The sequence below is a fragment of the Mus musculus genome, chromosome 15 (assembly GCF_000001635.26).
Source record: "Mus musculus strain C57BL/6J chromosome 15, GRCm38.p6 C57BL/6J".
Lineage (NCBI taxonomy): Eukaryota > Metazoa > Chordata > Mammalia > Rodentia > Muridae > Mus > Mus musculus.
The window spans coordinates 48,305,694-48,318,759 of NC_000081.6; the positions used below are offsets into that span (position 1 = coordinate 48,305,694).

The 13,066-nt window shown below is 30.7% G+C and overlaps 1 protein-coding gene across 9 annotated transcripts in view; it reads right to left on the reverse strand.

Moving 5' to 3' along the window:
• Positions 1 to 13,066, reverse strand: part of Csmd3 (CUB and Sushi multiple domains 3) — a 1,211,921-nt gene that overhangs the window by 725,056 nt on the left and 473,799 nt on the right. For 6 of the 9 annotated variants that reach the window (XR_001781523.2, XR_003951374.1, NM_001081391.2 and 3 more), the window contains exon 7: positions 8,106 to 8,417. The exons of the other annotated variants lie outside the window; for them this stretch is intronic. Coding sequence is in view for 4 of the 6 variants with exons in the window: in NM_001081391.2 (NP_001074860.2) it covers positions 8,106 to 8,417 (312 nt within the window). In the remaining 2 variants the exon portion in view is untranslated. The remainder of the gene's footprint in view (positions 1 to 8,105; positions 8,418 to 13,066) is intronic. 9 annotated transcript variants of the gene reach the window in all.

Here is a 13,066-nt window from a genome sequence, read left to right on the forward strand (position 1 = left end):
CCACTCTATTCCTGTTTTTATGATCTCATCACAAAGAGGAACACAGGATGATGAACAGGTTCTAAGTCAATATGTGATATTATCAGATGGAATAAACAATTTTAAAATAAAAATGGTATCATGCATTATTGAAGGAAAAAAATTAATGTACTTTCAGAATATACAAATTGTCTCTTCCTCAGCTTAATGTTCAATATGTCTTATTTTACATTTGTCAGGTTACCAATTGATTGATTGACTGTGTGTGTGTGTGTGTTTGCATGTGTGTGCATGTGTGTGCGTGCACGAACACATACTAGAGCATGCATGTGTGCATATGCTAAAGAGTATCCCCTGGTAAATATTTTTATATCAGAAGTTTTCAGCAAGTTTTCTAGGAATTTTAACCTAGGGCCTAGAAGCTTTTTATTCTCAACTATCTGGCCACACTCTACTTGAATGCTTTGTCATTTTAAAAATTAGAACTATTGACAAGTACCAGATCTATTAGTTAAAAATATTATAATAGACTTCCTCATAAAATGTTTTCTTAACTTCTAATTACAGACACTAAGACACGTCACACAGGACACATCACACAAAACATATCATTCACACTAATCATCGTCTCTATATCTTAGTCAATTTGTGTTTATTTCTTTTATGATTGACAAATACTCTTTTAGTTTAATTTTATCATCGTACCTTTTATCCTTAAAGATACAGATGATATCTAATATTTGTATGACACCATCACATGATTAGCAAGAGGCAAATTTGCAATAAGACTCTGATTTCTAGAGTATCCATCAAAACACAGTTAAGGAATTGATACAGTATATTTTTTCTATGTGATGATGCCAATGATGTTTAAACCAGAGCAAACATGAACAACATGCTGTACAGCCTTCAAAGACAGAACAATATATAAAAATGCTTTTAATTACCTGAAAATATTAAAATATATTTACAGCACACCAGAATATTTAATGACATGCACATATTTAGCTCTAAAGAGTTATTTTACACAGTAGATATTCTGTTATACTAATGATGTCAAATAGTATCTGAATAAAGTTTTTGTGTAAGTGAGAGCCCTTTTTCTATATAAACTAATTTATATAAATTAACTGTGTTTTACGGCCTGCACCCACAGAGACTGAAATGGCAGGCACAGGTCCTGCATGACTCTGCACCTGGTCTTGTGCACATATGCTAAGGCTGTTAGATTGGTGTTCTTGTCCTAAGAGTGAGAGTGGGTGTGTTTGCTATTAAGACTCTTTCCCTCCTATTGGGCTGCCTTGTCCTTGAAAGTTCTGGCCTTGTCTTATTGTATCTACCTTTATTCTGTTTGACAGATTGCTCTTGGAAACCCGATCTTTTCTGAAGAGGAAATGAAGGGTGAGCAAATCTGGAGAAGAGGGGAGGTGGGAGGCATCCGAAGGAAGAAACAGGAAACTGTAATTAAGACTTATTGCTTGAGAGAAAAATTTATTTTTTTAAAACCGACATCCTGATGCTTTAACATTTTATGTGAATATTATTTATGTTTGTTGAGCTTGCTTGGACAGAATGTTAGAGTTAAAATTTCTGCTTTTGTTTTTAGTAAAATGACTGACCTGAATGAACTGATATTGAAATAGTCTTCTCTTAACTGTAAAATGAACAAGTACTATTTATTATAAAGAAGGGGATTTTAAACCACATTTTCTTTTAAGGTTTAGTTTTAAGTTAGAAATTCTGCTTCCTTTGTGCTACACAACTGATTGCCATTTTAATAAGAATATAACACCTTTTGGTGTGAACACTCATTAAAAACACTATTAAAGATTTGCTGTGTTCTGCAAAACCAACACAAGTGATGACTAGAAAACTGGGAACGGGGATAATCGGCCATCAGTGGAAAGAGAAGCCCATAGGTCTTGCAAACTTTATATGCCTCAGTACAGGGGAACGCCAGGGCCAAGAAGTGAGAGTGGGTGGGTAGGGGAGTGGGTGGGAGGGTAAGGGGGACTTTTGGGATAGCATTGGAAATGTAAATGAAGAAATACCTAATAAAATTAATAATAATAATAATAATAATAAAAGAAAATATCCGTATAAGGGGAAAAAAGAAAACCACATATCACGTATTTCTCAGCACACTTTGTTTACGTTATCTTCTAAAATTTACACTTGGAAGTACAATAAAGTGTTTAATGATCATGATATATTTATACAGAGAGCTTCCCAGGTGAATAGCTCCAGATATTTTAATTATAAAAGGTCTGTCAACTAAGAGATGATGTTAATCACCATTTTATGGAAAATAGACATCATTATGTTATAATCTCTAAGAAAATAATGTTAAAATAAGTCAATGACTATGTAATGTATCATGTCTAACTGTTACTATGGTATGGAAGATCTTTTCTTGAGAAAGAATATGTATTTCTATAATCTGTTGCTATGACCTTTTTTTCTTTACATAATGTTTTCTAAATGAAAATTAAATGAATTAATGAGTATGTGTATTACTCATTGCAGGTTCTCCTATAGCTTGTCAAAGAGATTATATATTTTATAAAAATGGTAATGTGATAATACATTACCTGAGATAAAAACCACAGTAGTCTATTATATTGCTCATTTAGGTCAATTTTTAGTTGTACTTGGTATAACTAATATGGCATATAATATGGAGTTATTGTTATTAGAAGTGTTAGGAAGGAAGTATTATCCATAAATAAAATTTGAAATAATTTAAAATATATCTTATAGTTAACTCAATTCGAACCCAGTTTTAGATATGACCACATAAATGTAATTTTAACCGCAAATAGAATGATTAAAATGATTTTTAAAATAAATTTCAGCTCTTTTTACAGATATGTAGACTACTTAGTTACCAGTGATTGCCCCGGGAAATGAGAAAATGGGAGACTCTACAAAAACACAAGGGAAGAAAGTAATTAAGAATGTGGATCAGGCAGTGGCAACCTGTACTAATCACACACTTTTGTACTTTTCTCTACAATTCCATGTGTGTAAAAAAGTTAAGACAAATTTGGTGATATTAATAAAACTAGAACTATATATTAAATACTTTAGCATGCACTCACGTTCCTTTCTTTCTTTTCCTTGTTTTATGTAGTCCTCAGGACCTGCATGTCTAGCCCTTTATTGTGGTAAAGAACTCAAACTGATTATTCAAGATCAGAATCCTAAGCAAGAACAGAACAAGGTATCTGCTGAGTTTTCTGATCGTTAAGTTCATTGTATACAATGGCTTTCTGCTACTTATCATAGTTTGAAAGTTCAACAATTTACCTAGGAAAACTATTGGAAATTCATCCCTAAGGGGAGTATAAGGATCCTTGTTAAATACATACTTTAAGACTATTCGTTGTTTTTAAAAAGTGATATGGAAATGGTCATAGTAGCCGAGCGTGGTGGCACGCGCCTTTAATCCCAGCACTCGGGAGGCAGAGGCAGGCGGTTTTCTGAGTTCGAGGCCAGCCTGGTCTACAAAGTGAGTTCCAGGACAGCCAGGGCTATACAGAGAAACCCTGTCTCGAAAAACAAAACAAACAAACAAACAAACAAACAAACCAAAACAAACAAACCAAAAAAAAGAAAAAAGAAAAAGAAATGGACATAGTGAGGTACAACAACATTTTGCAGATAAAATACTCAGTTAAGCTTTACATGGCTAAGTACAAAACGTCATACTAGATTACAGTTTGCATAGTTTTGTTTTATTAAGTACTATTTATTTTAACTAAGATATCTCAATTTATTTCAATTATTAAAAATGATATAAAAATAGCTTCTGAGGATTAGAAGTGCCAAAAATAAACATAACTGCAATATGAGTTTTTAAAAAATCAATGAAAATTAGAAATGTCGTAGTACAAAATAATATTAATTTATGGGCATTCAAGAACCTACCCTAAAGGAAACTCTAGTGTTTATCCTTTAGGGGAGAAGTAAGCTCAGCAAACAGCATTCACTGTACCATATTTGTGTTTGAACAAAAGAAATGAATGGACTTTATGACTTATTTCTGTTTAAATAGAGGTTTCTTTTGAGTTTTAAAGTATGTATAAAACCTGCAATAAGGCATTTTATGTTCATTAATTGGGAAATTTATATACAATATAAATAGCAAAATAATACAATATTATGGGGATATTATTTTATTATGTTTATTTTATTCTAAGAGTTTTAATAGTGATGAAATATAAAGGACAATCTTTTTCTTTAAAACTATCCCAGAGATAGGATACTGTAGTAAGCAACGGTCATTTAGAATTTCTCTAACTTAAATGAATCTCCTTGGTAACTATATTGTGAATATTTTTATTCGTTTAACTGGTCTTTTAAAAATACATCTGTGGGAGCAAAACTATACTTTGAAAAAAATAAATGAAGCAAGAAGGACCATTAATTCTTTCAATATCTTATCCAAACTGATTCTAAGAGTAAATAAGATAGGCATTATGCTTGGGACTTTTCTATGCATTCACAATAGCAAATTAGGGTCAGGTAGTTTAATTTTTCTAGGGTATCATTTTTCATATCAAGAATTGAAGTAAGAATTGTCTAGATAAAGGGAAACTACAACCAATCAAAATGCAAACTTGCAGAGACTAGTCTCAAAGGATAATTCTACAAAATAAGCTTTATCTTCTAAAGCTCAGGGAATATCATGGAACAAAGGTTAGAAAGACATTAAGAGTCAGGACAATCAAGAGTGTTCTGTGAGATTGCGTGCCCTAGGATAACAGAAGCCACACCTATGAAGGCTCACTAACATGACCACTTAAACATGTACTCAACAAGGACAACAAGTAACAAGCTAACTTGGACAAAATATATGTTCACAAGGTTCAATCCTACACAAAACAACTAAGCAGTTCAAGAACAGTGAGAGTAGAAAAAAATAATCAGACCAATTTGTAACTCAATATTAAAAGTTCATCCATGAAAATGTGCATATAAGTAACATTATAAACACTGAGCACCTTAAATTTATGTATTTAGGAATATATATGTATATATGTATATATATGCATATGTAAAAATACATATGCTAAGTATATATGCATATATTGACATATCTATATACTATACATAGTTTGAGTGCACATAAATTATATATACTATATACTGTATATATGTGTAGTATACGCATATGCATATTAATCTATGTACATAGTATATAAATATTATATATTATATATACACATACTATACACATACATATATACTATGTATGCATATAACCATTAAATCTGTATATGTTTATGTATACAAAAATTTACAAAAAAGAGGTCATGAATTGGAAAGAATTCAGGGAATTGCTTATGGGACAGTTAGGGCAATAGGGGAAAGTGGAAAAGAGTGTAATTATATTATAATCCTCAAAAATAAAATATATAATAAAATTATTTGAAGAGATAAAAGAAACCTGAGTCTATTAGACAAACTGAAAGAAAACACATTTGGATATTTAAGAAAGGAAGGGAAAGGAAAGAAAGAAGGGACTGAGAGAAGAAGGAAGGAAGGAAGGAAGGAAGGAAGGAAGGAAGGAAGGAAGGGAGGGAGGGAGGGAGGGAGGGAGGGAGGAAGGAGCTACTTTGTGAGAGCTGTAGGAGATAAATGTGGAGACTGAGGCAATAGTCATATTATAAGCTCCTATGCCATCAGTATAGCTTTACCAAACAGGATTTACAAATTGGCCAAACTCTAGGAGATGGAGAATACTATAGAAAATGAAAGGGAGTGATTTGTATTGAGTTAATCATTTTAAATGATCCATGCACTATATACAACTTGTTTCTTATTCTAAAGAGTCATGGGTGTTATAAAATATTCTCACAAAACTAAGTTGGATTTCTCTATGAATTTTATCAAAAACAGCTTTTTTTAAATGTAGGAGCCAAGTTATTCATGCCCCATAAATACTATCCTGTTTCTCAAGAATCATGCAGATATATAGTAGGAAATAAACTAATTTATTTTTTAAAGAATATGGCCTTGATATTCACCTAACACCATTTAAGTATATGGAGTTGTTAGAAATAGTCTTTGAAGAATGTTTCTTGTCAGAAAATATAGCTATTATTTTAGGGTTTTCAAAACAATATTCAAATCGAATAATAGAAATGCTTTACTCTTAAAGAAATAGACACAGGTAATTTTAGTAACTTTCTTCTAAAAATATAAAATACACTGGATAAATAGAATCAATGGAAGAATTATCAGATACAGGAGTTACAGTAATATAAACTTCGATTAAATTTAATTTGGTAGAAATATAACAATTTAATTGGCTGAAAATAATAATAATGATAGAAAATAAATGGCATCTTATAATCTTTTTCTATTATGTCAATATAAAAAATGAATATTTCCAAGGAAGATTTGTATCACAAAATGAGTAATGTCTAAAATCATTTTTAAATTAATACAGATAGGAAACAAGTCTTTTAAACTGTACTAAAAGATTCTAACATTAGCTGAGACATAGTTTCAGATCTACTAAGGGGATTCTCTAGGTGCTAAAGTTTATATTAATATATTTACTTTTTACAACTCTTACTAACTCTAGTAATTTATCTTTTCTATTTTAATTCTGAGTAGCTATTACTCTAATGTCTACAAACTATTGGTTTGAATCCAAAGAGTTTCACAAAAGACAATGGGAAATTTGAGCAAGACTTAATTTTCATAATATTTCATTTATATGGTAGACATTATAAGTAATTTGTTTCCTTTTCTTTTTTTTTTTTTCTTTTTTTTTTTTTTAGTGATAGTCATTATGGAGTAGCTCAATACCCCTAGTAATAGGATTTTTTTTAGTAAATTTAAATATAAATCTTTTCCTTTATTATTAGTAGTATTTGTAATAGAATGTCAATAGAAATACAAGGAAATGCTAATATACTGCTTTAAAAGAAATTATTGGATGATAAAATTTTATGTTAGAATACATGATTTAAAAAACTATTGCAAGCATTTTCAAGGTAAATTAAAGTGGAAATAAGCTTCTTTCTGAGACATAGTCTGTTTGATTTTTTTTTTCTACTCCTTATGTCACCAGATCTTAATTTCTCTGAGTGTGTGCTCAAAATCATTTTTTAAAATTATGTATATTATGGTCTATGTAAAGCATTCACATCTACAGTAATAATCCATATACAGATTAAAGAACATATGTAAGTCCTAGTAGCATTTGGGATGTGTGTTTTTTCTATTCAGTGTGTTCACTAGATTAATGGTTCCAATTATGCACATCTTGATAGAAGTGAACTCTTTATTTTCTTTTGGTACTAGTGAGGTTTTTTTTTTATCTATATTTAAGTATTTCACTACCAAGAAAGATAAAAAAATCTGATTGCTGTTTTCCCTAACCTTACTAATTAAGGTTAGAGAATTTAATTGAGTTGACATTTTTACAGTGTATTTTCCCTGAAAGCAAATTCTAGTTACCTGTTATTTTACTTTTGAATTCATAACATCAACCATAGCTATTATATTTTCAAAACTGAAATAATATATTTGTATAATTATTAAAATTGTGTCATGAAGGTATACAAAGAAATCACCAGATATGATTTCACTTTCACAAAATATTCAATTGTCCTAATTGTTAATTTACACTTTTAAATGTTATGAAAATGTTTATAATCCTTACATTATATAGATTATGTGTGTGCATTTATGTGCATTTATTTATAGAAAATGTTTTATTCTGTTATTTTATCTCTTAAAACTGTTTCGGGTAGTAAGTATTAAGGACAGGTTGGTTAACTCTCATTTGAGTTAACCCTTTTAAGAATACTCGGTTCTGTTGTTAACCCTCCCTCTAAATCAATTGCATTGTGATTTGATTTCTTTTTAATTTCTCTTCTTCCAATTTGTTATAATTTATATCTTCTTATCTGCATTGTTCAGCTACTTCAATCTATGTTATTTTTTAAGTTGGCAGAAATATAAGATAAAGAGGAAAGCATCTGAAGGACAGATTATTTCCTTCATTTTCTACACCTTGGCTCTTACAACTCATTCTCTAGTTAGAATTATGACCAAATATAACTTTGGCTGTAACTAAATGGGCACAAGTAAAATAACATCAATACCTCTATGAGTAACAACTGCAAGCTCTTTAGTTCTTTCTATCTGTTCAGCATTTCGTGGTCTTCTGCTTGTACTTTGTGTATCTGCTTGATGAGGAGAAAGCTGGTCCTCGGGTGTGTTGGGATCCAGACCTGAATCACTGAGACTCCTTACTTGCACTCGCTGTTCCTCGGAAAGTCTATGGCTGGTGACAGCTGTAACACTGGATACAGTAACATCTGCAGGTGTGCTAGCAACATCAATAGCACCAGTGGCAGTCCTGATATGCTCCTCTAACTCACCAATGGAGGCAGTGAGGGTCAATGGAGAAGAACCTGTGGGACACAGTAGCACTAGATGCTAACTTTTTCTTTCAAATTTTATAGTCTTTTGATAAGTTTAATAATTATATTTTCTACTATTACCATAAGGATAATAAACATGAAGATGTAAAACACAAGCACATCCCTAAGATGTGAAGTACAACGGACCCCCAGGATTCTTTTCAATCTATGAAAGCCATTACACATAAAATAAAACATCCTAACAGAATACATTAAGGTGGATGAAGGTAGAAGAAAAAAAAAATCTTTATAGGTCCCTCAATGTTTTGTTTTCTTTTGAGGTCATCAGGTGAATCTGAGAAGATAAAGTCTTGACAAAATAAACTGTTACAGAACCACACTTTTCTCAAAATTATGCTTTGAATAGTTTAGTTTCCTATCAGTTCAAATTTCGGGGAATATATATAAAACTTTTCTATTTTAAAACAAGCAAGTTAAAAAACAAATTAAAACATGAATAAAATCGTGATGCAAAACTGAGACTCAAAATTATTATGTATTAAGGTTCATTCTCTTCTCATTTGCCAGACAAGGATCCAACCTGATCAAGTTTTCAAGGTGATGAGATATAAGTGTTTCTGTGCTCTCTAAAATTAGTTAAATCAGTTAATAGCTTTCGCATTTGAAGTTAAATTTTTGAGTAACAGTTCTTAAATGAATAAAATTAAATGAATTATTTTATTTAGTGGAAACAACCAATATCCAATGGAATTATTTGTAGGGACATTATTTTTAACTATATACATTTCTAAATATTAATAATTCATTATATGTTTGTAACTGATTCATAAGCATGTATTTATATAGGTATGTATCATTACACTATTTATTATAATTGTAAAGAGCTCACTGCCCAATTATCTTCTTTATTAAATTGACAAAGAAGGACTTTCATTTTCTATTCACTTGACATCTAGAAGGGTTGTATTTTCTAGATAAGGCATGTTTCGTATGGAATAAGGTACAATCTTATATAGAAGCATGGAACTTATTGAGGATGTAGTTAAAGGAGTCATTAAATTCTTAACAAGAAAATAATCATTAAATATTAAAGACTGAAAGGTTATAGAAGGTTTCTGACTATTGTGAAAGATGTCATTTCCATAATTTCTTTCTATGTTCATTTTTCCTGTGAGTAGAGGAAGACTACTGATTTGTTAGAGTTAATTTTATATGTAGCCACTATGCTGAAGTTAACAGGTGTAGGAGTTCTCTGGAACAATTTTTTTCGGGTCACTTATGAATACTATGATGTCATCTGCAAATAGTGATATCTTGACTTCCGCCTTCCTGATTTGAATCCCTTTGATATCCTTTTGTTGTCTAATTACTCTGGCTAGAACTTTGAGTACTATACTGAATAAATAGGGGGAGAGTGAACAGCTTTGTCTTGCCCTTGATTTTAATGGGATTGCTTCAAGTTTCTCTCCATTTAGTTTGATGTTGGCTATTGGATTAAAAAAAAAAGTTTCTGAATATTTTTAAAGTAAGTGAATAACATATACTTTGATTTCATATATACTTCTCAATATTTTGCATTTTTCACTACTATGTTTAATTAGACCTTTACTACAAGCAGGTACATGGTTGTTCATACACTCTGAAGGATTAAAAAGCAAATGGGTAAGCGGTTGATTGAGGCCCAGCTGTGTTTTTCTCTTCTTACACTGTTCACAAAGTTCTAGGTGTGATGATTTTGTTTGCCTAAAACTCAAAAAGTAAGGTGGACAAATATGGAGCCCTTAATTGCTAGGCAGGAAAGCATGAACTGTTGAAATATAAATTGCTATATTCATTCTCAAACTCATTAGTGCTTCACAAAAATTGTATAATAATTACACATGAAGAAACTAGAGATTAATCATATATGCCAAATATATTAAATTGAATAATTGATGCCTTTAAAAATATTAACCAGAAAATCATTAGGTACCTATATCATTTTGTGGAAGTTCGAATCCACTACCTATACAATAGCTGTTTAAATAAGCCTGTGTTGCTTACTAAAATTAAGTATAACAAGGATATTCCCTATTCATATGAACCGATGAGAACTGCTTATAGGACCTTTGCAGACCAATGTACATAATGAGGCAATTCTATGAAATGATATTCTCATTTCTATGAAAATATCTGATTATTTGATTGGGAACTTAATTGTGCTTTAAAATGAAATGAAAGCCAGATTATAAACCTAATATTTAAACATTTTTGGCTTCACTGTAATGTCCAATATTACAAATTACATTTGTAATTTTATTTTTAAGTGGTGTGTGTGCGTGTGCATGTGCGTGTGTGTGTGTGTGTGTGTGTGTGTGTGTGTGTGTGTGTGTGTGTGTGTTTTCTGGGCAGGTTACTAAGACATCAGATAGGTGGTAGAGAGATGTCTCAGGTAGGTTCTGGTAACTGAGATATGATTTATTTCACGTGCATTGCAGTAAGTTTTTTTAACCACTGAGCCACCTCTCCAGCTGGCAGGATTTTAAGTTTCAATTAGTAATTTTAACTATAAACCTTTCATACTAGAAGTATGAAAAATAGCCGAATCTGTACTCTAAAACATTCCATCTAAACCTTCTAACAAAGCTGATCTGAATGAACACACCTGCGACAAAGTCGTCATGATTAATTCGAAAAAGATTGCATTTGAGTCAACATTTTCTGATGATCCTTTACTTTTGAAAACAAGCTTTGATTATGTCCTTAATTAATCACCAGAAAATTTATTTTCTGACTCCAAGAACCACTTTCTTTAATCCCCCAAAAAATAGACACTAGTTCAGATTCAACTGGGAATTTAAACATGAGTTTGGCATAATTTAGAGAAAGGTCCTTGGAGCAAGCTAATCATGAAGGTTGGAACATTAGACTCATCCTGAGCAGTGGTTACTAGTGATCATTTCCTTCTCCATTACGCAAATATGGTAAGATTGAATGATGGAGCAAGAAAAGCTTCATTTCTATGAAATCAAAGTCTGGCCGAACATGTGTTTCACCAGATATTTATAAATCAGTTATGTCTCACACTTTGCAGTCTATTCCTTCCATCGACACACAAGAATGCAAGAAAAGCAGGGATTTGGGTACTTGGATATTTGCTCATAGCTCTAGACCTGTCTGTACATTCATGCCTGGAGTAAAATAGGCACTCAAAAATATTGAAAATAAATAAAAAGGATTGAATGGATTTAATAATAGAGCCTAAATGAGATTATCAATAAAAAGTAAAATGATTGAAATGTGACTACAAATATTTAACATGGAAAAGTCACATTTCTTACACTGTCATGGTATAAAGGAATTGGAATAGGAAACAGGTTAACTGTGACCTATAGCTTCAAAAACATCACTTTGAGAAAGTGTGATATCTGAATATTTAGTAGCAACCCTTCAAAATGGGATCATGTAATCTGCTGGTATGCTGGGCTTACTTGTAGTATTGAAACATCTCTAAAGTGAAGAGCAAATATGACTTCATGAAAATACACAATAATTACGTTTAACAGAGGTAGATATAAGAATCAAAGTGACCCCTTTACTAAGGCAGGAAAACACCCATTATCATTCTATATTTGCTGTTATTTACATCAAACATAAACCAATTAAGAATAAAAATATCCATATCTGTTAGGCTGAGAGTGTATGAAACATAGATTTTAATTATGTTAATAGATAATTTTAAAACTTAAATTTATTAAAAATGTTCACACATAATTGTCTCATGTGGCAACAGTCAATTTGACAAAATTCTTAGAATGAAGTGCATCAACAAGGTAAGATTAAATAAGTAAAAAAACTCATCCAATATTAAATCTAATAGTTTGCCTTTTTAAAACATGAATTATGCTGTACAATTACAAAATCATTGCCTTTAACAGCACAATAAAACATAACAAGACATACACCCAAATTAAAGGAAAAATTTACATCCTAAAAAACCTTTTTCATCACGTAAAATAGATCATGTATTTAAGATGTGGTTTAACAAAATTACGTTGCCTTGTAAGTAGTTAAATTGAGTTATATTTTATAATACTTTATACAACATGAAGCATATCTAAAATATAAATTTATTATTAACAAGACATTTTGCATATGACAAAATAAAAATGAAATGATTTACATATACAAAACATGCTCTTTCAAATCATGAGGGCATGTCACATTTCAGATCATGAAAATGGAGAATGGCATATGTTATACATGCAAATTATAAAATTCAGAAATGGTGTGTACAACATCCAATTTGGATTTATGATGCATTTTAATAAAATTTATCATTGTAAAATTTTTATAATATTAACAATAAGTATGTGACATAATAAACATTAGCCATGATAAAAGTATAACTTAGAGAATGTACAAAATGCTATCTTATAAAAAGGCTTAATTTGAAATTCTTTTTTATTTTTTCTAATTCAAGGATTATGACACATTGATTTCTAATTATCTAAATCATCCAAAATTTTAAAAGTATTGTGCTAAACTTGAGTGTAGCTCCCCAAAAATTAAAAAAATGAATACATTAAATGTGCATTAAGAGTCAAAGAAGATTTTCATAGGTTTTTGTTTGAGCATCGCTTTATGCAGGTTCCCTTCCATAGCTCCTGTCATTTCTGTAATTTCATTTTTTTATTTGA